General features: G+C 33.2%; 1 protein-coding gene and 1 long non-coding RNA gene across 9 annotated transcripts in view; one reads left to right on the top strand and one right to left on the bottom strand.

Moving 5' to 3' along the window:
* Positions 1–1,934: 1,934 nt before the first annotated feature.
* LOC109449577 (uncharacterized) overlaps positions 1,935–26,103 on the bottom strand; it is a 473,005-nt gene continuing 448,836 nt past the window's right edge. For 5 of the 7 annotated variants that reach the window (XR_012494658.1, XR_012494653.1, XR_012494647.1 and 2 more), the window contains one exon: positions 1,935–4,687. This is a non-coding gene — a long non-coding RNA (uncharacterized LOC109449577). The remainder of the gene's footprint in view (positions 4,688–26,103) is intronic. The other 2 variants (XR_012494649.1, XR_012494648.1) reach the window with 2 other exon arrangements.
* The window catches only part of BCHE (butyrylcholinesterase), a 53,946-nt gene continuing 32,298 nt past the window's right edge, over positions 4,456–26,103 (top strand). The window contains exons 1-3 of one of the 2 annotated variants that reach the window (XM_074327374.1): positions 4,457–4,581; positions 10,346–11,867; positions 14,300–14,518. In XM_074327374.1, the coding sequence (XP_074183475.1) occupies positions 10,354–11,867; positions 14,300–14,306 (1,521 nt within the window). In that variant the 5' untranslated portion in view covers positions 4,457–4,581; positions 10,346–10,353 and the 3' untranslated portion in view covers positions 14,307–14,518. Of the gene's footprint in view, positions 4,582–10,345; positions 11,868–14,299; positions 14,519–26,103 lie in introns of those variants that run through there. The other variant, XM_019735932.2, reaches the window with a different exon arrangement.

The following is a 26,103-nucleotide window of genomic DNA, read 5'->3' as shown; positions in this document are numbered from 1 at the left end:
TGATAGAATAACAATTTCCTGAGGAACCAGGCCCCAGGACTCTGCTTCTTAGAGTGTGTAGTCTGTGAACTTCCGGAATCAGTCTCACATAGGAGGTTAGTTTAAAAGCTCCCACCCCACCAGGTGGCTCAGTTGGTTAGAGTGCAAGCTCTTGACAACAAAGTTGCTGGTTCAATTCCCCCATGGGATGGTGGGTTGTGTCCCCTGCAACTAAAGATTGAAAACAGTGACTGGACTTAGAGCTGAGTTGCACCCTCCACAACTAGATTGAAGGACAACGACTTGGAGTTGATGGGCCCTGGAGTAATACACTGTTCCCCAATATTCCCAAATAAAACGAAAAAAACAAAACAAAACAAAACAAAAAAACCCTGAAAAAAAAAAAAAACCCACCCCAGATCTACAAAAGCCAAAGTTTAAGGATGTGGTCCAGAAATCTGGATTATTAAAGAACACTTGGATTGATTCTGGAATATACTAATGTACAATTTTTCTAAAAGTAGAACTCCAAGATTGATTAAGTGTTTGGCAAGAATTAAGTTAAGCCAATTCACTAAATTAGATTTAAACAAAGAAGGGTGTTGCTTCTCTGTCTCTCTTTTTTCACATTAAAAAAGCAAAATGATTAGTGACTGCCAGGGTTGGGGGTGGGGAGGGAGGGGTAAATTCATAGAGTGCAAAGGAGTTTTAGGGCAGTAAAAATAGTCTATATGATACTATAATTGTGGATGCATGTTGTTATACATTTATCCAAAGCCATAGGACATACGACCTCAAGAATGGGCCTTGATGTAAACTATGGATTTTGGGTAATAATGACATATCAGTGTAGGTTCATGGATTGTAACAAATGTGCCACTCTTGGTCAAATGTTGATAGAGAGGGTGGCTGTGCTGTGTGGGGGAAGGGAGAATATGGGAAATTTGTACTTTCTGGTCAATTTTGCTGTGAACCGAAAATGATTCCAAAATTAAGTTTATTAAAAATTGGCTTTAAAATATATATTCAAAAAAGTAAGTTTGCCCTTCTTTCTATGCAGTTTCAGAGTTTATTTCTTTACTTTGAGTCTCCTGCCTTTGTAACTGATGAAAATACATTTGGTACCACATTTCCTTAAAAGTTATGGCTTTTCCTTGATTTTATTATCTTCTTAGAGTCTAGTGTCCTACAATCAAGCCAAATTGCTGGTGTGTTTAATAAACCTCTTTCCAGACCGCTTTACATGATCTACCTGTATACCTGTATAAAAAGCACAGGGCTACTTCAGACTCCCCATCATTCACTCTCCCTTAACTTCTAAAAGATATTTTTTCATCTCTTATTTATACCACTGTCTGCAGACAATTCCATATTAGCTGCCACCATTAAAGAATTATTTTTTTGCCTGCAGGGCTCGGCCCACTTCTAAAATCTGTCAAGAAATCCACCTGTAAACACCTGCCACATCCGTATTTGAAAGTCCAGTCTCTTAGCTCCAGAGACTTGTTCAGATTTATTCTGATTAAGAACATTTCTCTCCTTTTACCTGAATTGTTGAAAATGTATTCTTATTCAACAGTTACCAAGGATATCAGAAGATTGCAAAAACAAACAAACAAACAAACAAAACTAATTTGCACTAGTCCTATTGAATTATTCTACTACTGGAAAAACATATTGAGAAAGCTTACAGTTGCACCTAAAATTATTATTGTCATCATATAAGTAACAAGTGATGCAATAAATTATGGTATACTTATTGATAATATATCATTCACTCATTCAAATATTTTAATAAAAGTTAATATCATGAAATGAATATAAAACACAGGAAACAAAATTATAACTTATTTGACTATCACTATATACTTGTATAACTCTATTAACTATGTATGAGAGCAAAAAACTAGAATGGAATATATCAAATAAACTTTTCAATCTCTGTAAAATGTGGAAATACAGTTTTTTGTAATCCATATTCTTTAGAGAAGGCATTACTCTTGTAAAAAAAAAAAAGAAAGAAAGTATTAATAAAAGATTACGTCATTTTCATGGCATCAGTACGCCTAAGGAAGGCTCATGTATAATACCGGATTGGTACTTCCCACACTGTCTCAAATTTCCTTAATGCTGCTATCTAGAAAACAACCTGCTAAGTGGTAACTAAGTTACAATAAAATCTTTAAAGTAAAAAGCCACTTTAATAGGCTAACTGCAAATGGTCATAGTCAAGACCATCACAGTTGTCTGGCCCAGCTTCAACATACACAGTTACGAAATCTGAGCAGTGTTTAATCTGTGTCATCGTGGCGTGATATTTCAGCAATGTCACTTACAAGGCATACTCAACATTAAATAGCATGATCATTAACGATCAGGATCTCAGGTAACAGACTAGCACTTGCCCAGTGACCCTGAAACAAGACTCACTGAGCGTGACCTACATACTTAAACTGGATATGTGTGAAAAAAATGATGACATCACAGAAGAAAACAGCAGCTGTATGGTCAGCCACAAAAGAAGAAACCCTCAAATAAAAAAGGAAGGAGAAATGCACTGAAATAATGCATCAAATAATATGGGTCAGCCGAGAAATCATGTGAGAAAACGAACTAAAGGGGCAGTAGCTAAAGCAGAACTATTGAGCAGAGGAAACATTGTCGGGTTTTGTAATCAATTGATGTTTTTAGCCAGTTGAAATATGTGTTAAAAATAAAAATCTGCTTGAATGGGTTGCTTTATTGTTTAACTTCCAGTTTAAAGATGAAAATGAAATATGTGTATACACGTGATATGTTTTACGTAGTGGAAAGTAGATTATAGGAGCTTACAAAATGCTGTTTAATTCTGTAACATCAAATGCATCCCTCAACAATTGCAGGATTTGAGATGAGAGTAAGACCAAGCAAATGCTGGCATAGAAAGTAACGCAGTAGAGCTGTGTTGGAGAGAAAAAATTTGACACTTGGATTAAAAAAATCACATATATTAAACCAATGAACTCTCCTTCATGTGGGCCATGAGAATAACCACATTTTAAACAAAAATGCCATCTCTTTACAAACCATTGCATAATTGTCAGTGAACTACCTTTACAAACAAAGTTTCCTCCTTTTAGATAGACCACATATTCTGTAAATTTTGTGTAACTATGTTTTAAATACCTTACAAATCATTGTGATTGTGATGTTTATTACTAATACACACCTCCTAAGTAACACTTTTCCCAGAAAAGTTACTTTTAAAAGATCAAAATGTCTATTGTATTGGAAACAGTTGACATGAAATAATATCAGACAAATCTAGGTTAAAATTTTGATTCCAATAGCTTCTAATGATAGGATATATAGCAAGATTCTGATCTTTATATATTCTGATCATTATCTGAAATTGTGCTTAATAATACTTACTTAACTCCAAATATTTTAACTCCAAATACTTTACTCCAAATACTTTTTGGAGTAAAATAAAATAATTTATGTAAGCTGGCAATTACAATGACTGGAACAAGGTCGTATAGATATAAAAATGACATGTTTGAAATTTTAAACAATATTGAAAAGCAAAAATGGGCTGACCTACAATTACTTGCCTAATTGTTAGTCAATAGTGATGCCCAAGTTGAGAGATTTAAAAATGAAAGCAATCATTTGCGAAAGCTAAAGAAATAAGTGCTTTGAGAAGTCAAGCATTAAACAGTTCATTCTTTTTGTTTTCGTTTTCCCAAATATCTAATTAAAAGATGATAAGCCTGAAACACATAAATGCATCCTGGAGGGCTTGCAAACTTTCATCTGACAAATTGTCTTTTCTATAGAGTTTGGTGAAGATTGTTCTTTGTATTTTCCTTCTCTTGACTAGAAAATCGTGGCTTCTCATTACACTGACTGCCTGCAGGGCTTCTGAATAGGAAATTACCAACGCTGAGATTTGTATGACTTAAGTAAGTTTTGGGGTTTGGGGGCTATGGGGGACAGGGGATGAAAGGACATACATATCAGAGACATTCATTCAGTTAATATAACTAACTTTTGATTTCCATCCCTTTATCTACAGAGTAATTATTTTGTTTCCTGTTATCTTTCTCATTCCTTTATAACTACATTAGCACAGATTGAAGTTACAAAGATTTCAATAACAACATTTATTTAGAACAACTTGTACATCTTTAAACCTTAAAACAAGCATAAGAAAAATATATATTCAATGAAAGAGAGTAAAATCTTTAAAATTCTGGTAGTTAGGAAAATGTACATTTTCTGTTCCATTTGAGCTTCTGTTAAAGTAGCTTCTGTTTCTTTTTTAATTCACTTAGATGAGCGCCTGCAATCTTGAAGCCTGAATCCGGTAATACTTTTGTAAATGAATCACTATTGCATTCATACCATTAGCCTCTGAACAGATGTCAGAAAGTAAAGATTGGCTGCTTCTAGATCAAGTTGCTGCTGCCAACTCTCGCGAGCTTTGTCAGTAACAGTTGATTGTAATGTCAGTGCAGTCCAATTTACAGGCTGGAGCAGCAGCTGCATACTGCATTTCCCTGAAGTATTACATGATTTCCACTCCTTGAAAACTTTATCATCTTTGTTGCAGTGGGTCAGGTAAGTTGCTCTGCATTTACATCTTCGTATAGAGATGCAAGTTACTGTGAAGCTCATTCTGTAGGATTGTGATCCCTTCACGTGTTTGCTAGATCCCTTTGGTGCTCTGTGGGGGACAGTCATTGCAAATGGGACAGATGAAACAAGTGAACAGGAACATGCATCAAATCTAACTAGTATTCAGGAAACACAGACTGAATACATTTAACTGCTGAGAAAATGAATTTATTTAACTTTGTACAAAAGATCATAGCACTTGTGGAGTCAGTGTTATGTATGTCCTTAGCGCATACACTAAAGGAAAACATTTTGTGCTTTTTAGCCTTCAATGCACTGTTTACTGAATTTCTCCTTAAAAGAGTAACAAAAGTGGTCTTGACCAATTTTAATCTATTTTTTTGTTTTGTTTTTTAAGTTGCACAAAATGAATAATTATCTTATTTTCTGGCTTGCAAGGGTACATTTCTTAGCCAATATTTTGCCATCTGAAATTTTAACATCAATTGGAAAAGTTTTAACTTTTTTTAATATAAAAGGAAAATATTTTTCTTAATTAGATTTACACCTTTTGTTCCCTTTGGCCTGTTTGTCCTCTTTGTTTTAATATGTATGTAAATTATAGCAAAATATTTTACATTTACTGTTATTTTTATTATTATAGAAATTATAAGCAAAGATAAACTTCTGCTCATCTTATAATCTTGTAAACCTATCTTTATTTTGATGTCATCAATTCTTGTTTAACCAGAGAATTAAGCATTAACTATAAAATGTATGAACGTTAAAAGTAAACTAAATGTAAACAAAATTATGTCATTGTTTATCATTTCTATTTGTTTTTTTTTTTTATTTTTAGAGTATGCCTTCCAAATTTTTATGAATATATTGTATGCTAATAAGCTCAATTAGGAGTTACTATCACTAGTCTGTATAATGTCTTCCATAATATAACCTCATAGTTATGATAAATATATATTCATATTTCACCTACTTTATTTAAGGATGACTGAGAGCTTTAGAGAGTGGCTTTATATTTTAAATGAAAATGATTAGAATTCTCTGTGACTTTGAAATAAGATGGGCTTTTGGATGGCAAATAAAATTTCTAATTGGATTTGCAAAGTTCTGTTTTATTTTCCTAGATTTATTGTTACTATTTTCCTAGATTTGTTGTTATTATAGTTTGTTTTGAATGCCTGCTTCTTTAATTGTTAGAAAATATTTGGGTTCTGCTGCACATTTCAGTTTTTAAAACATAATCTAGTAGCTTATCAAGTGATATCCTATTTACAATTTAGGTTGTGCTTAGATTAATTTCTTGGTAACAATTGATAATACATGTTTAAATTGTATGTTGTCTTCATTTGAATACTTTCAGCCCAAAATGTATTCATTCTTTTAAAAACTGAGTTGTCCCAGATGTTACAGAATTATAACTGAATAGATGTCAACATAAGAACAGATTCAAATTTCTAAGACTCAAGATATCTCTTTAACATTAAATATTCAAATAATTCATATAATCAAAACTTCGTGAATGTACTTCCTGATTGAAGACCGAGACAGGCCTTGTTTCTCGTACCTAATATAGTGTCTTCTATCTGCACACATCCTTTTAGTTCCTGAAGGGTCTCTGAAAGGCAGTTATATAGTCTATTTATAAACAGACTTCCTCAATTCCCCACTTCACTTAGCCTGCAACAAAACAGGCTTTTTTAGGTTTCGTATAAAGGCTTAGTTGTTTTAATTTGACCAAATACATTTTAGTGATGCTTGTGCTAGATCATATTATCTAGACAGCTCTTTTCCCACCATTTTAAGAACCAGTATTTTTGTATAGAAACATATATTCAACTTTTTAAAATATAGGAAAATTACTCTATACTCAGAAAACTATTATCGATATTTGCTTGACCATTCTTGAAGCAGTCCTTAGCTGGCAAGTTATTTTGAAAACTTGGTTGGTATCCAATTATGGCAAATATATGGTAAATAAATAGCTCCCTATTTCAATCATTTTATTACACCCATCCATATTTTATAGTGTAGCATTACAATTTCTTATCAAGGAATTTTGATACTACTTTCAAAATTAAATTAAAATGCAAAATGAAATAAATGATTATTTTCCTTTTTTATTATGAAAGTTGTGTTTTTAAAAGTTTAGAATATTTTCCCAAAATCGCCAGATTTTTATATCCTGGAGTATTTATTAAATTTGGAACAGTATAGTATTCATTATGTTTTACGGTTTTGCCCCTTCCCACTCCCATCATTCATTTGTTCTTCAATTCCAAACAAAAACTCATGCCCCTCTTTGAAACGTTAAACATTATGACACTAAGTTAATTGATCTAAATTCAAGATACTTAGTTTTACTGGGCATGAAAATTTACCCAATTTTTTATGTTAAATATGTTATGTGTTCTCAGTGTTTAAATTGTTTATTTAATGTGACACTAGTTATTTTGCACCAGAATTAATAAAAGAAAACAATGTTTTATTTAATATTTTAATTATTAATAAATATTTAGCGATATAGACTAACATTTTCTTAGTCTCTTTTAATTATTTCTCTTTTGATTGTTTATTCATGTGATGACATATATTAAAAATATAAACATCTCTTAATGGTAAAACTAGAGAGCTACATGTTAGTATGGAGAATACCAGATTATGAAAAGGACAAAATAATGCTATTTAAATAAAGTACTGCAGCTAAATATAAATATATTAGCCTATACCAACAATAAGTATGTGGACGAATGCATATTTTAGTATTAAAGTCTAGATTTAATAATGCAGTACATAACACTCTCCAACAGGAAGCCTGAAGGTGGTTTGGAACTATATATACTATTCTTGTAATGGACACATTCTTACGTTGACTTTTTGAATGTTACTAATTACATTATTTATAAGGTGGTGACTCATAAATATTATTGTTGAAAAAGCAATATTATTTATATAAATCATATTAAATGAAATTAAGATCTACTCAGCACAAAATATAAATAAAATACAAGAAGTAACTGTAAATCAAACTAAGTGAAATAGGAGTATTACAAACTTTTGGGTGTAATAGTAGCTGTTTTTTTTGTATGTGCAGTGAAAATTATTACGTGTATTAATTACATACAAAATCAAAATCATTTGGTTATACAAGTAATTGTACTTACTGTGCAATAAAATTAATAAACTGTAGAACAAGAGTTTGAAAATTATCAGACTAAAAATTCTTAAGATTTGATGTTTGGTTTATAAACACAGAATAATATTTATATAAAACCAAGAAAAAAAACAGTCAATTTTGATGTTAGACTCAGAAGAACATTGATTGAGTTAAGCCAAAGGGAGAAATGAATTCCAGAGATGCTGTGATTAATTTGTTGAAATTCAGTTTAGAGTAAACCAGTTTTGTATCTTAACTCCTTCTGCGTTCAAAAGAAGGGGGGAAAAAAAAGCATCACAGCACTTTTTGTTCTTCTCCAAATGCTTTCCTCAATTTATTTAAAAGCAAGAACATAGAAATTATCAGAAGGAAAAAAAAAAAAAAATTGTAGTAGTAGTGACTCTAAAACTCTAAACCTGTCAGAAACATAAAATTTAATTAGTGTCAAGTCTATAGGAAACTTTATATTATTACATTTTATTTATCGCTATTTATAATATAACAAATTATATTTATTATAATTGTAATACCTAAATATCATAGTGTAAAAATAGTATTGAAATATTGTATACTTCAATAACATAAAATGTTGGTCTTAGCACAAATCAAATTGTACCAATATTGAGAACTTAAAAAATATATATTGTTTGATTTTTGAAATCCTTATTATAACAATCATTTATATGTAAATATATGCATATACACATGGATATCAACAGAATTAGATATAGATGCATAGAGATAGACATAGCCATAGGCATAGACAAAGATAGAAATAGAGATGAGAGACAGAGAGAGACTATAGGACTGGGCACTGAACAAAATACCATAATCAATGGATTAGTTTATTTAGATATTTTGGGGGATCAAAAATACTTGTTGATCACTAGTTATCCTACGAGCAGTGGTGATGAAGCTGACTTTAAAAATGAGTATCATAGATCTGGGACAGGTATCAGATTAGGGCCTTATCTGCCTTCTGAGAGAATCTAAATTAAAATATAATAATAATAATAATAATAACAATAATAGAAATTCTTAATACTTGGAGGATTAGCTTCTTAGACACATAGGTTAGATTTATAATTACAGTATCAAAAAGTAGTAAAGAGAAGACTTTGTATATTTGTGGACCTTTGTTATGTTGATGAGTTCCGTGTTTGTATCGGACAATTTGAATCCAGTTTTCTTTCAGCTGTATAAAGGTGGTAGTATTTTTAAATTATATTTGCATTACATTTTCCTGTCCCTTTTTGTCACATGGAGTTTCAGAATCTGGCTTTTTAAATTATTTTATTTTTTAAAAACTCAAGATTGCATTATGAGTTTTTAATAAAACTTTGATCTCCCCAAATGGTCTCTTCATATCATCAAATACATATTATTTAGTAAAATGCCAAATAGTTATGATTTTGTAGATCTCAAAGATTACTTTTGTTTCCTCCATTTTTCCCAGTTATTTCTCAGCTTTTGTCCCCTTATTTCACTCATTTTGTCTTCTATTGAATACAAGTAAATCCGACCATGTTAACGCATTTAACCTCACTAGTTGTGCATACTTTAATCAATTAACAAACTAACAGATGTGCAGAAAATAATCCCTGAGTGTAAAATTCCTTTTAAGTCTGTATCTCCTCCCACACATTGTATCACTAGCCTCTGGTTGCCTCTATTGATATTGTAATTCTGGTGGAGAAGCCCTTCATGATTATTAAATTTCTGAGAAATTGTCTGGTATATATCCGTAGCCCTCTCTTTCAAATTTTTCCCATAGGCCTCGATAGTGGTAGCAGATTTATTAGTTTTCATAATTTGTGGGATAAAATGCAACTATTACATGTTTTGTTATTTAATTCGCAATGAATATATTTTCCAAAACCTGTTCTAGCCATAGACTAAGAGTGTATAGAGGAAGAAACCACTAGGCAAAAAGGACCACAGAAAGGACCATGGAAACAAAAAAAGACAATAATAGAAATCTAAGGATCCTTAAAGGTTCTTAACCTACTTCACAGTTCCATCAAGAGCCAGCCACCTGTGACTAAAGCTGTATATATTTCAAAGCACACATGATCTTGTATTCCCTCCACTAGCCAATATTAAATTATATCTGCATAAGGAGACTACCACTTATACTACTGATGGTGGATCTATGTATGGTAGAGAAGCATAACTATATCTGTATCTATATCTATGGCTATGTCTATCTGTCTATGATCTATCTATCATCTATCTGTCTATCTATCTGTCTATCTATCTATCTATCTATCTATCTATCTATCTATCTATCTATCTATCTATCTATGTGTGGGACAAACTTCCCCTTTAAAATACCAAATCTTCCTTACAGAGGTTTGATAATGAGTTTTTCCAAAGTGAAATAATTTCTACTTTTCCATTCCACTTATTTATTTTCAAAATTGACACTGCAATATTTCCAACCATTTTTTTAACATAAGCTTTTATAGTGGTAGCAGAATTATTAGTTTTCCTCATTTGTAGGGTTAATAAGAACTACTGTATTTTAATTATCATCAATAAAATGCAATGTTAGATGCATGAGGCTGTTAAAACTTCCTACTTCTCTTTCAGAAACCAATATGGAGAGCAAAGGTACAATCATATGCATCCAATGTCTTTTGAGGTTTCTTTTGCTCTGGGTGCTTATTGGGAAGTCACACACTGAAGAAGACATTGTCATTACAACCAAGAATGGTAAAATCAGAGGGATGAACTTGCCAGTTCTTGGTGGCACAGTAATAGCCTTTCTTGGAATTCCCTATGCACAGCCACCTCTTGGTAGACTTCGTTTCAAAAAACCACAACCCTTGAGCAAGTGGTCTAATATTTGGAATGCCACAAAATATGCAAATTCTTGCTATCAGAACACAGATCAAAGTTTCCCAGGCTTCCTTGGATCAGAGATGTGGAATCCAAATACCGACCTCAGTGAAGACTGTTTATATCTGAATGTGTGGATTCCAGCACCTAAACCGAAAAATGCTACTGTAATGATATGGATCTATGGTGGTGGTTTTCAAACTGGAACGGCATCTTTACATGTTTATGATGGCAAGTTTCTGGCACGAGTTGAAAGAGTTATTGTAGTTTCAATGAACTATAGGGTGGGTGCCCTAGGATTCTTAGCTTTACCAGGAAATCCCGAGGCACCAGGAAACGTGGGCTTATTTGACCAACAGTTGGCACTTCAGTGGGTCCAAAAAAATATAGCAGCCTTTGGTGGAAATCCTAAAAGTGTAACTCTCTTTGGAGAAAGTGCAGGAGCAGTTTCAGTTAGCCTTCATTTACTTTCTCCTCGAAGCCACCCATTGTTTACTAGAGCCATTCTGCAAAGTGGATCTTCTAATGCTCCTTGGGCAGTAACATCTCTTTATGAAGCTAGGAATAGAACATTGACCTTAGCTAAATGTGTTGGTTGCTCTAGAGAAAATGAGATTGAGATTATCAAATGCCTGCAAACTAAAGATCCCCAGGAAATTCTTCTAAATGAAGTAGTTGTTGTCCCTTATGAGACTCTTCTGTCAGTAAACTTTGGTCCAATTGTGGATGGTGATTTTCTCCCTGACACACCGGACACACTACTCCAACTTGGACAATTCAAAAAAACCCAGATCTTGGTGGGTGTTAATAAAGATGAAGGGACAGCCTTTTTAGTATATGGCGCTCCTGGTTTCAGCAAAGATAACAACAGTATCATAACTAGAAAAGAATTTCAGGAAGGTTTAAAAATATTTTTTCCAGGAGTGAGTGACTTTGGAAGGGAATCGATCCTTTTCCATTACATGGACTGGTCCGATGATCAGAGAGCTGAGAATTACCGTGAAGCCTTGGATGATGTTGTCGGGGATTACAATATCATATGCCCTGCCTTGGAGTTCACAAAAAAGTTCTCAGATTTGGGAAATGCCTTTTTCTACTATTTTGAACACCGATCCTCCAAACTTCCTTGGCCAGAATGGATGGGAGTGATGCATGGTTATGAAATTGAATTTGTCTTTGGTTTACCTTTGGAAAGAAGAGTAAATTACACAAAAGCTGAGGAAATTTTGAGTAGGTCCCTAATGAAACGCTGGGCAAATTTTGCCAAATATGGGTAAGTACCAATTTTTGTAATTGTTCTTGTTTGGTTTTGTTTGTTTTGTTTTGCTTAGCTATGTTTGGTGTCTGGTATAGACTTCGTTAAAGGACAGAAATGTTTTAAATATTTATTCTCTTTATACTTTACATTGGTTTTGTCTTTTACTACGTAGTGAATTTCAATTCTTTGCATCGGAGTCCTCAAAAGAAATTATCAAAGAACTGGTATGAAAAATATTTTCTAATTTTACTTCCAAAATACTGCAAAGCACTTCAGCAATGTTAGACAAAACTGGTGTGGAAAAAAATATTTACCTTGAGAATTAAAATTACTGTGACCATGTTTTTTAACCTGAATATTTATAATGTTCACAGGTTTAGGAAAGCATAGAAATATATCTTTTCCTCATTATTATCTTAAGCTGAGGTACAGTAGTACATGATACTTGAAGAAACACATACCTGCTTGTAGAAAGCAAAAGGCAAAATAGTGATGGGTTTGACCCTCAGATTACCAAAAATACAGTGTTTGCCATTTTATCAATTTTTTTCCTTGATAGGATTGTCAGAGCTTTCAGGTAATGCATATTGGACAGGAGCTATTCATGTTTTGCTAAGTTGTTTTCCACTTGGGCTGTCATACGGCTGATATTATATAATCAGAGACTTTACAAAAGAACATATGTTTCCCTCATATGTTATAAATACTGTGATATTATGTCCTGAAGAGTCTGAAGAAAATAGTCTGTTGAAATATATTTTCTAATTTATATATTTTCTAAATATAAAAATCTATTTGTATAGAAAATAAGATTTGTTTATGTGAATAAATTAAAAAAAATAGAAATTTGGGCGTCTGTTTTTAAAAGGAATGCTTGCACAAACTCATAAATTGATGGATGCATTAACCCAGTCTGACATACTCTCTTTTCTAATTGAAAAGACTGTTGATAATTGTATGATTGCTTTCTGGTTTTCCTTTTCATCCTCCATTTGAAATTCATTGTAGTTCATGTCGCTATATGTATTTTTCTATAAAGTACTTGTATGATATAATTCGCAAAATTGTTTGATGCTTACCCACTGTATATAAAGCTAAAATTCTTCCATTTGACATGAAGAGGCTTCTGTAATCTTGCTGTGACACGTACTCCCCAACGACACCTGGCTGCTTGGTGCTTTGGCCGGTTATCTCATGAATGACAAAGATTAGGTAAAGCTTAGCTGTACCTTCGAGCCTTCTTTTTGCTCTGTGCCTGTTTAGGATATCTACCCCTCTCCTTTGTAATGACACAGTCCTGCTATTTTTTAACGTCCTCAGCAACAAGTTTCATCAAGCATATCTTTAATTCCTAGAGTTGTAATTGCTTCAGACTGCCTTGCACTCTCACAGAAGTTATTGACTGTACCTTCCCTGTAAGCTGTCTTCCATTGTATCCTGAGCCTCCTAAACTAGATTAAACTAGTCTCTTGAAAGAGAAATTGGCTTTGTTGGATACTCATTAAAGTACTGACTTGGGTATATATAATACTATACAAATATTTAGCTAATGATTTAATGAGAGCAGATCAAGGCTAGTATGAGTAAAAAAATTTTTATAAGCTACGTGGCCTATTATATTATCTGTAGTTGTGCAATATGCACTATGTTGTGCCTTTCCAACATCAACTTAAATTTCTACTTAAGAAGGAGCATCTTATTTCTAGAGCTGTAGTAGAACTACTTATATTTCATTCTGTTCTCTCTTTAAAGGATATATCCATATTAAACATTTGAATATGTTTTAATTCTTTCATACAATTCTGGAGATTGTACATATTTTAAGGAGAAATATTTCTTAAAATTATTGATGCCTATAATTTTTAAAGGACTTCATATTTTGCATGTTGAAATAATCAAGGAATTTATATTTTTTTATTTCACAAAGGAGAATTCTGAAAATCAGATGTGGTAAATGTCTTGTTTATGGCACTCAATGACAGAGCAAAGAAGAGAGTCTTTGACACCTAATAGAATAGATTGTTTAACCCTAGTCTACTTCTATGATTAATATATTTTAATGAGAAATAAATGAAGGTTGACATAATTTTAATTATAATGATCAATTCATATAAATGAAATTACAAACCAAAAGATTAAAGTAAACTTTTTAAGTAGTTTAGCCATAAGAAGATGTCATTTTAGTAGGAGAGTTTCTTTAGAGTCCATATTTTCACAATTGAACAGAGACACATCATATGTCTTGAGATTTGACATGATGGCAAACATAATTTTAATCTCCTGGTATGCATTATGTTTTTTTCAAAGCATACTTAAGAACAAATATAGAAGCTTAGAAAGTTAAGTAAACTCCAATAGAAACAAAGTTGGTAAGTGTTAAGTTTGAAATCTAACCACTTCTGTCTGACCACAAACATGATGTTCTAACTCTGTAATTCTTAACCCAGGAAATAATGTCTGAAGATGTTTTTGACTCTCTTGACTGGGAGTGTTGGTGCTGCTAGCAAGATAAAAGCCAGGGAAGCTGCTAAACATCTTATAATGCACAGGACAGCCCCCACAACAAAGAATTATTCATTCCAAATGTCAATAATGCAGAGATTGAGAAACTACAGGTTTCTACTTCCACATGACCCAAAAATGACATGTTAAGAAAGTAAAAAAGTAGAACTAGCAGTTTTAATTTTCATGCAGGAAAATGAGTTTTCAAGTTCATGGTTCATAAGATGTGTTAATAAATTATTTTCCGTCTTAAATAATAAGTCAAGCATATATTGTATTTTTCATTATGATTAGGTTCAAAATAATTTTGAATTTTTCTTTGTGCTTTTTAAAAAATTTTGTCACTGAGTTGTTTAGTAGTCTGTTATTCAACTTCCAAATATTTGGATAATTTCTAGATATCTTGTTATGGATTTCTAATTTAAGCTGGTTCGAAAAATAGACTATATGCTGTAAGATTTCCACTTTGAGATATATTGGGAATTATTTTATGACTCAGGATATTATGTATATATGGATTATTTTATGTGTTCTTGAAAAAGAATTTTGTGTTCTTCAGTTGTTCGGCATGGTGTGTTCCATAAATAACTATTTCATGATTGCTCAATCTTTTAGTATTCTTCCTAAAATTGTTCTCTCACTTGTTTCAAATACTAAAAGAGAGGTATAAACATCTTCAGCTATAGTTGTGGGTTTATTTTTTTCTCCATTTAGATCTGCTAATTTTCTGTTTAGAAATTTATATCCATCCTATTAATTCCATACACATTTAGGACTATGTATTGCTGACTGTTTCATCATTATGAAATATCTCTTTGTCCTGAAATTGGCTTTGTCTAATATTAAGATAGACACATCAAGTTTCCCATGCTTATGTGTACATAATGTGTCATTCCGTCTTTTTATCCAACCCACCTATGTTTTTTAAAAATCTTTTCTTACAGTTGGTGTAATGAATCCATTTAACATTTAATATAATTATCGATATGGTTTTAAGTCAACCATCTTGCTATTTTTTAATTCATCCTTCCTATTGCCCCTTCGCAGCTCTTTTTGCATTAATTGAGAATTTTTTTTATTATTCCACTCTATTTTTATACACATTTTATTTTTCTTTTAATTTTTTTCTATTGGTTGCTTGAAGATTAACAATTGTTTCTTTAGTGTAAAACAGTCTACCTAGAGTTAATTTTGAACTGCTTTGCAGTTTGCAACTGACATTTCCCACTTTCTTCACAACTCGTGTTTTCCGTTTTCTCTTTCACTCTTACTACTTCTCAAACGTAAGAAACCAACAGTATAGTTTCATGTATTCTTCTTCAGGGTTTTCATGTTGTTGTCATATGTTTAGACAATGTATAATATAAAATCTCTCTGAAATATTGTTTTAAACAACCAGTTGTATTTATGTAAATGTATAAATAAAAAGAAAAATAGTTTTTCATATTTAGCCACATATCTGACGTTTCCAATGTTCTTTGTTCTTTCCTGAGGATTCTAGTTTTTATCTGGTATCATTCTCCTTCATGCTAAAGAATATGCTTTAGTCTTTCTCATTTTGTAGATTGGCTAGTTACAAATTCTATCAGCTTTTTTATCTAAAAAAAGCCTTTATTTTACCTCAATTGAAAGATATGTGTTTTTTTTAAGATAGAATTCCTAATTGATCCAGCTTTATTTTCATCAGTCTAAAGATTATCTTCTTGTCTCTTCAGTTCTGAAGTAAAATGGGCCTTTATTCACATGATTTTTCCCCCTGCATACAATTCCTCCCCACCACCACCACCCAGTTGATATCAAAATTTTCTCTCTGTCTTTGATTTTTAGTAGTTTGTCCACGATGTTTCTCAAATTTGATTTCTTCATTTATTTGTTTGTTTGTTTTGGTCTGGAGTTCACCAAAATTCTTCCTGTTTATTTGTAATGTCACGTTTGAGATATTTTGGGTAATTATTTCATCAAATATTATTTCTGCCTCATTCTCATTCTCATCTCCTACGAAAACTCCAATTATACATATACAAGGCTGATTAATATTTTTGCACAGCTCACGAAGGTTCTGTTCTCTTTTTCAGTTTTGCTTCTGTTTTTCAAATTAGATAATATTTGTATTGATTTCTCTGCAAACTCACTGACTCTTCTACCTTTTCCAATTTGTGATTTAACCCATCTGCTGAATTTATTCATGTCACTTATTTTAGTTTTCAGAATTAAAGTTTACTTTATTTTTTTAGTAGTTTCATTTCATTTCTTTGCTAAGTGTTCCTCCCTGTTTCCTATTTAAGAAAATATTGTTCTTTTAGTTCTTGAACATATTTAAAATATCTTTAAGGTTTTGTGTGCTCATCTGATATCTGGTTCAGGGGTTTAGTCTCTAATTTCCTATTTCTTTGCATGCCTAGCAATTTTAAAATTTATGGACAGTATTCTGTGGACGACACGCAGTAGAAAATCTGTATTAGTTTATCCTCCTCTGAAGAATGCATGCTTCCACTCAAAATATGTTTCGTTTTACCAGGCAATTCAATTAAGAGATGTGTATAGAGTTAAATTTGTCTTAAATGTATTATAGTCTTGGTTTATATTTTGTTAGAGTGGATCCATCATATTTTAGGTCCAAGATATTTTACAGACCCTCGAACTTGGCAGAACTTAAACTCAAAAGTCTGTCTTTATTGAGCCTATTGCAAGTACTTTGCTTAAGAGTCTGTTAGGATGTACGTAGACATTGTATTCCTCACTGCTAAGGTATAGCCTTCCACTTAGCTGAAACTGAATATCAATGAGGTATTGATGAGAAGTGAACAAAGCGTTGTCAATATTATTATAGCTTTTCATTCTCCAACTTGTCACATCTTTTTTCTGATCTGCAGCATCTTCTCTCTGGCCAGCCTCTTGTATTTATATACAACTCTCACCTTGTATTTATATATTTAGCCTATGTCTCAGCCAAAGATCTACAGGGAATTCCTGCAGAGAATTCTAGCCCACCTCTTTTGCCTAGCTCCCTCCTTTCTGGAGTGCTGTCTCACAGATTCTAGTTTCTCTCCTATCCCAGAATTCTTATTTCTGACTCTTAACCTCAGTAGGACTGCTATACTCTGCTTAGGCTCAAGCAGCCTGCATCTTTGACGAGAAAGTATCCTCATGTGAGTAACCACAGTAAACATGGACTCACCTTGAAGTTCTCCTTGTCTACAATATTAGGTTGGTGCAAAAGTAACTGCAGTTTAAAAGGTTAAACATATTAATAATTGAAAAAAACACAATTAGTTTTGCACCAACCTAATATCATGGACTTCTGCTGCCTATTATCCTGTTCCTGAAACTCATTCTCATTGCCTTGTTTTTTTGTTGTTGTCCAATATTACAATTGGTTATGGTGGGAAGGCTAATCCAGTTTCAATCACTCTATCATGGGTGAATATAGAAGCTCAACCTCTTCCCCTATTTCTATGTTAAGAGACTCTAAATCTTTATATTTCTCATTCAGTTACATGAACTTGTTTTTTCAGTAACTTTATAGGATCTTATCACTTCTGAAGATACACAAAAGCCTTTATAATTTGATTTCCTGACAAAAATAAAGAAAGCATTATTCTGTGGTAACACTGAATGGTATTCAAATTTGGTATCTTTAGCAGTGCTTGAGATCCTTCACAAAACAGAAGCCATAATATAATATAGGGTTTGGCTAATTGGAATTACCACCAATATGTACTTTGACTGCTCCTGCCTTACTCTCAATCTCATCTCTGAAAGTGAACTTAAAACATTACTCAAATACCACACAGGTCCATATGTGCATTACCTCCAAAATCCTGTACTAATATATGTTGAAATATCAATACTCTCCATATCTATATCTATAGCTATATCCATATCCATATCCATATCCATATCCATATCCATATCCATATCCATATCCATATCTATATCTATCTGTGTCTATTATTCATCCAAGCAATAACTTGATGGCCAACAAATTAAATTCAGCAGCACTTAATGACATCCTTTCAGCACTATCACAGTGATATAAAAAATTGTTGAAACCAAACTTGATTTATCAGAGAAACCAAAACAGCTAGAGAAGGAAAGTAAGCCAAAATACAATTAATACTATGATTCCAGGACTCCTCCAGTTGTCTCCTACAGCTGCAGAGGATCTATTGTTTACTATAACCTCTCTGGTGCTATATTCATAGCTCCTCTCCTGTACAACTTCAAGGGGTTACCATTCACAGAGAAGTTACACAGTCTTCTCTATTGTATGTGATTTTCCTAATATGTCCAACGTTAATCTTTCAACAGATCCTATGTATATATAACCTTAGGCAAGTTACTTAAAATTCCCTACTATTCATTTTTATCTGTAAAATGGGGATATAAATATACTTCTCTTACTGATATATTGAAATATACCTTACCATTTACAGGACATTGCATTTCCCCTTTCCATTAAAAGATTCAATTTTTCCTCTACCAAGCAAAAACAACTTCAATCTAGTCTTATCTAAGATTAAACTTGGCTTCCACCTAAAAATGTACAATTGTTTAATATCATAGCTTAACATTAATTAATCAATTAAGTTTTCAAACAAATAACGGTAAGCTACAGAATTGAGGCAATTTATGTGCTTCTGTTTTTTTAGTGATAATTCACATATTCGGAGCCCATCTCTAAAACAGTTAATGTTTCCTAAGACGTTTTTGCCAGAAAAAAGTTTTATGACACAAGTCACTTTTATTGTGTCCTATTTTGATATCATGAAAACAAAAAATTACTTAACGAAGTATTTGTGAGTAACTTCATGGCAACATATCTGCTGCTACTCCCATGTATTTTATTTATTTATTATTTATGCCTTTACACTATAAGTAACTTTATCATAAAATGAATAATTTATTAAATGAAAACCAAAATATATTACTAAAATTTCAGTCCCATGGTTCACTTATCTGTAAAAACTAGGTAAGAATAGTTCCTGATTTTTGTACTGGGAAGTAGGTATGATTACGTTAAATGCTAAGCCAAATTTCTTAGTACACAAGATTTTTTGAAATAATTGAGAGAATTTAAAAATAGGCTTCATCTGTGTAGTAAATTGTAATGGTAATCATGAAAAACTACAAATGTGCTAGATTTCTAAAGCAATGAACTTTCTGATTTGATTATTTGGCAGATACATTTCATACACACACACACACACACACACACAGTAAGGTATGGGTGCTTCATATGCATTGCCATAAATTCATTGTACTACTAGAAATGCACTAAATAATAACATATTTTTGATATTTATAATGTGAAATTGATTTAATAACTATTTAGTGTTTAATGGGTATATGTCTATCTTGTTTACTTCTATATGAAACAAGGACTAAAGTAATTGAAAAACAATATTTCAATTCCACTGATTTTTACAAACGAGTATATTTTCTTTGTATATTCTTTGATTTTTCTCACCTGGAATCATTTTATATTTCCAAAATGTAATAGAAAAACTGAGGAAAAGTCAAATAAACTATAAATAGAGACCCATGCTCCCTAATTATGAATCTCTGTATAGGCTTTTAGCATGTGTCTGTTCTTGTTACATAGCATTTATGAAAATCTTTTCACCAAGAAATTAATTTCCAAATTACACTTGCATTCATTTTTTATTGTTTCTCAGCTTAACAAAATAATATTCTAGGATGTCATTACAACACATTTTTAATAAGAGATATCTTAAATATACCAAAGGGATAGTAGTTAAAGATAGTTTTAACGTGAATGATACCATTATACTGACAAGGTATGAAATGTATGGATTCTATTAGAATAAAAAAATGCTGAAGTGATGACACTATCTGACATTTTTCATGTGAGAAATGTGTGGTCTACAGAAGAAAAGAGAATTGGAGCTAATAAGTGACAGAACAAAGATTAACTATGACTCAAGACTATTAGCTTTCATTTCCTTGTATTATCCATTCGCCAGACTGCCTTCACCACAAATTATTGAAAGGAGTCATTAAATATGTTTAGGAAATGCATTTAGTTGCAAACTTATAATTTTAACATGCTAGCATGCGGATACCTGCCTGGCTAATGTTACAGAGGTAGGACAGAGAACAGACTAAAATTAGACATCATGACATATAAAGACAAGTTTAAGTTTGTGAAAGACTGTCATCTGACCATCTAGTCCAATTATTGTCAGGCTTATAATTAAGTTTCCTGACAGATAATAGTTCATGTGGTTTCCAGAATAAAACAAAAAAATCTTTACCCTCTGATTCTATAATTATTTGTGGTACATTATCATAATTAACCTAACTGGAACATTTTGATGACTTTGCAAAAGGGCCAGGGATCAAATCCCCTTGGATTTATTTTATTGCTATCATGACAGCATTAATATTTTATTACTTCAAGTCCTTTATTCCCCCTTAGGAATTATGTGAGGAATTATTCAGCAAGGAATAAAACAATAAATGTAAGCTGCAGTATTCCTGTTAAAGTACTTTAAGTTTACCAGATAGTATATAGATGTAGCTAAACATATAGGTAGATAGATAGATAGATAGATAGATAGATAGATAGATAGATAGATAGATAGAGATAAATAGATAGATAGATGCATTAGTGTAATTTATTTGAAAAGGAAGAATTACAATGTGTTATGGGACAATTTAAAACGTACATAAGGTCACTTGCAAAACTATTTCAGAGTGCAGCAATATTTTACCATCAGTGACAGTGGAATAAGAAGGAGAAACCAGATACCTAAAGGGCTACATCCACAAAGATAGCTATAAAACTAAAATATGTTTGACTAAGTATTTCAAAATATTCTATCATAATGAAGAAGGGGAAACTAATGCTTGTGTAATATAAGTGGGTCATTAAAACATGGAAAATCATATTTATGGGATTCAATACTTGGAAATAACTTAATGTGATTTGTTCTCTATGGTTTTCCAAGTGTTCTGTACTTTGAGAAAAAACCATTACATTTGTAAATCTTAATTTCAGTCTGAAATTAGAATTAATCAATTACTTTTTTATAATATCAAAGTCATAATTTCAGGAATATACACATAAATGTAATACTTTAAAAGACTTGTCAGATACAAAATAATAACTTCAAATTTCACAAAGAACAAAATGCAATGACTTTAAATATTTTACTGTATATAGTGCTCTGTGTCTTTGACTGTTCCATAATAAAATATAACTAAACTGTGTATGGTCAGATTGATGGGTTCCAATAAATTATTCTTGCTCCAATTTGCCTTCTCAGTCAATAACATTCAAGATCAGAGTGCTAAAAATCATAACTGAAGAGGCTCCAAGATGGCAGATTAGGTAAACAGTTTGCCTACTACATCCCAGGATCACACCAAAATTGCAAGTAAATTATAGAACAATCAACTTCAAGAATCACATGAAAACTAGCTGAACAGAACCACTATAACTAAGATAAAAAGAAGAAGCCACATTGAGACTGGTAGGAGGTGCAGAGATGCTAAAAATGAGCTGACCCCAAACCCACAGATAGTGGTTTAACCCAGGGAGATACACCTTGGTGGGGGAGGTCCCCCTGGAAGAGGAAAGGGTCCCAGTCCCACACTGGGCTCCCCAGCCCAGGGTTCCTATACCAGGAAGATAAGATCCCCCAACATCCGGCAGTAAAAATCAGCAAGAACTCTGTCTGCCCATCCTGGTGAGATGCAAGGTTGCTGGAAACCCAGACACCCTTTGAAAGGACTCACACAAACTCATTTGCTTGTGAACTCTCATGTGGTCTCCAGTGGAGGGGCAGCAACTCGAGAGGTACCAGAGACATATGGAGAAAGACTGAGTTGTGTGGCTTCTGAGCGAGGGCTGGAGGAATAGAAATCAATATCTTTGTGTGGAGCCTGCCTCCCATGTAGCCTACAGGAGGGTGTCATCTTTTCTATGTTGAACCTTCCCCAAAGGGCAAAATCTGAGACTACATTGGCCTGGTAAAATCCATACATGCACACCACCTTGGGACACCCTAAGTCCTTCCCTGCACAGCTAGTACTGCATTGTCAAAGGCACTGTTGACTACTGAGTGGCCAGCCCCATCCTACAAGCTGCGGAATCCTTTTACAGCAGTGGAGTCCTGCAGTAGCCTGGGGAACTTTAGGTGGTGGGCAGTAAGTGGAATCACAATCTGCACTGCAGCTTCTCTTGGGCAGTTCTCAGAAACCTGCATGCTTAAGAAGAGCAGGGGCTGACTGCAGTGTTCTCAGGACATTATTGTGAAATGGTCACAGGCCCCACACCATTGCAAGAAACGAAACTGCATTAATTTAGTAAAAATCCACACCCTGGAACCCCACCCCACCCACCTAGAGCTGCACTGCCCGGGGCACTCTCAACACTGGGTCAGCCACACCCAATAATAAATTAAAAATCAATCTTAAAAAATAAATAAATAAAATAACTGCACCCTCTATTATATTCTATATGTTAATATTTTATGGAATGGATTCCTTCATATTACCATGATAGGTACTATTAACTTGTTGAGGTAATTTTCAGATTTATTATAAATAAAATGTTAATATTAACTTGTCCCCAGGTCTCTGTTGTGTAAAAGCAAGTAAGTCTTTATCTCATACAAATGACATTGAATTATTTTTGGTTTATCAATCTGTAAGGATTGATATAAAAATAATATTTGTTTTATGATTAGAGTCAAAATATTAATTGAACATATTTTTATTTGATAAAACATTGCAAATCAAAATAATAACTCAATGTTGTCTCATGTGTTAGATTTCACCTTTTGCTTAAAATCCATAATGCCAACCATACTTGTTTGATAACGTTTCTGGAAGTATGAAAAATTACACATTTCATCAAACTCCTAAAAATAAAAATATCTACATTTTTGTAGAGCACTTGCTAATCACAATTTAATTTTTTTATGTGGATAAATCATATATTATGATGATTTGTTTATTTATTTTTCCATTTAGGTCATTCAACAAATATATTTGAAAACCTATAAGTACCAAGCATCATGTAGCAGATGTAGCAGTAATGAAAATTTGTGCAGGGGAAAAATAGAACAAAAAAAGAAAAAAAAAGGGAGAATACTGAGGGGAAAAACAAACACAGAAACAATCTCTACTTTTAGAGGTCATATAACCTAACAGAAGGAAAAAGACAATAAACAACTAATTATATGTCTTATAGTGATCAGTGCTCTGAAAAAATATTAAGCATAGTCAGGGACATAGAGCATGACCTGAATGGATTGTGATACCATTTCTGGGTGGTCATATATCAGAGCAAAGTGACAGATTTAATCAAGTGGATATCTGAGAGAAAATTACTATGTGTATATTTTGGGGAAGTTTCCTCAGAAGAGAAAGCAGCAAGGATGTGCCCTAAGACTAAAAATGTGGGGAGCCATGGTTGCAGTTAACTTTAAAGCAGTTAACTTTAAAGCCTTAACAGAATGGCTCGGTTTATGCTTAACCTGTTTCCTCCCCCTGAGGCAATTATCTCTGCCTGCATCTGAAGAGTGCTTGCATGCTGCTCAGGAATGTGGTGGGAGTGGCCAGTTCCCAAAACAGAAGGCTGATGCCTATCAGGGCTATTGATAAGATAATTACATTTGGGAGTTTCAGTGAATTTTGTGTCTCCTGTGTTAAAGTTAAAGATTCACTGTTAACTAGATAATGCATTTTTGTACTTGCTAAACTGCACGTCCACAGAAGGTATAAATTCTGGGGACAAAATAAACTCAGCGTCTTCAGGATCACTGAAGTTCCGCGATCGCCATCATATGTGAGAGTGTCTTTTATTCATTCCCACTCCCCCATTCGGGAACCCACCGACTCGTGACGGCTGGCCCGTCGCACTTGGCGCCCAACGTGGGCGTTGGGGAAGTTTCCTCAGAAGAGAAAGCAGCAAGGATGTGCCCTAAGACTAAAAATATATTTAACATGTTGCAGGAACAACAAGAAAGCTAGTATGTGTGAGTGCTGGGTGGTAGAAAGTAAAGTCAGAGAAGTATAGAGGGCCAAGTTCTACAGGATTTGAAACTTAGATCAGTCCTTGGAATCCATTCTGAGTGAATTTGTAAGCCATGAAAGATTTGGGGCAGTTGAGTGACAGTTGAGATGCTCAAAACTTTATAAGCATCTCTCTGATCAGTAGGTAAATAAAGATGAAACACAAAGAGCTAGGAGGCCATTACAGCAATCCCGGTGAGAAATGAAGGTGTCTTGGATTTGGTTTAAATGGAAAGAAATGGTCAGATTCAGGATAGACTCTTAAAAAAGATCTGACAGAGTTTGCTGATAATTTGGATGTGGGATATGAGAGAATAAATTGAGACAAGGATGCTCTAAGGTTTTTGACCTCAGCTACCAGAACAATAGAGGTATCATTTTCTGAGATAGGGGTAACTATGGGAGAATACGGTTGGGATTGTGTAATTAAAAGTGCTATTTTAAATATTTTAAGTTTAGGTGCCTATTTTGCAGACACTTGGATCAATAAAACAGCTATTCTGATACTCAAGTCTAGAATTAGAGAGAGAGGTATGGGCTAAAGGTATAAATTTGGTATCTAACAGTATGTCAATGGTATATAAAGCTTTGAGACAGGATGGTATTTCTTGTGGAGGTTGTAGACAGAGCAGATGTCTGAGAATTCCAAAGTTAAAGGTCAGGACAAAGAAGAGCAACCACCAGACAGAATGAGTAGCCAATGAGTTGGCAGGGCAACTAAGAGAACAAAGTATCTCCCCAAGACCAAATGAATAAAACATTTTAAGGAGAGAGTGACTCTCTGTATCAAATTTAGAATGAGTATAGTGAACACTACATGAAACCGTGTATGTATATAAAGGTATGTGGGTATAGAAATGTGGAAGTTATTGATGGCAAAGACATGTGATGTTTTGAAGGAACAGTGGGAAGTAACACCATAATGGAGATTCCTAAAAGAGTGGGAGGAGAGGAATTAGAAATAGTAATTTGAATCAACATTTTCAAAGAGCTTTAATCTGACATGGAGCAGGGCAATTAAATCAAGAGATGTGAGGACAAGACAATGCAGGAGGTTTTTTGATTGTTGTTTTTTTTTCTTTTATATAGGAAATATTGCAACATGTTTGTATGTTGACAGGAATTGGACAGTAATAAATGTGACTAATTTGTTTTGTGTCAGCATTGACGCCTGGGAGAAAAATCCCCTAGAGGAGTGGGGACTCAAGCCCTGGGCCAAGAAGGTACTTTGGTTCACATAGGAAAGAATTCAAATATGAGCCAATATAGAGTTTAAACTGAAAGTTCATTTAGTAGAGAGTAAGAGAGAAAAGAAAGGAAAGGACACCCACAGACAGAGTGGTGTCTCTAATTGCTAGTGGAAGAGAGCCCTACCTCACCCCACTGGCTAAGGTATGTATGTTTTCTTGCTTCCATGGAAAATGTCTTGGTATAGAGTAAAGGAGGGAACAAAAACAACGTAAGTTTATCTTTAACTTCTGTAAGATGCAAGAATAGGGGCAGGTTTATCTTTAATTTGTAAGGCACAACTTGTGGCTTGTTTGTGGTAGGCTTAACTACAGGAACGGCCATAATGGAATCTCTTTGCTTAATAGCCTTTGGTTTGTTCTGTGTGATTAATGTCTGCCTGAGTTCTGTGTTTTGAAGCAGGTAGACAGCAGGCTTGGACTCCAACCTCCTAGTTCCTTCTTTTGTTTGGGGG

The sequence above is a fragment of the Rhinolophus sinicus genome, linkage group LG01 (assembly GCF_036562045.2).
Source record: "Rhinolophus sinicus isolate RSC01 linkage group LG01, ASM3656204v1, whole genome shotgun sequence".
In the NCBI taxonomy this organism is placed as follows: Eukaryota; Metazoa; Chordata; class Mammalia; order Chiroptera; family Rhinolophidae; genus Rhinolophus; species Rhinolophus sinicus.
The sequence above is the reverse complement of the archived record's forward strand: the minus strand, read 5'-3'. Positions and strand labels throughout refer to the sequence as shown.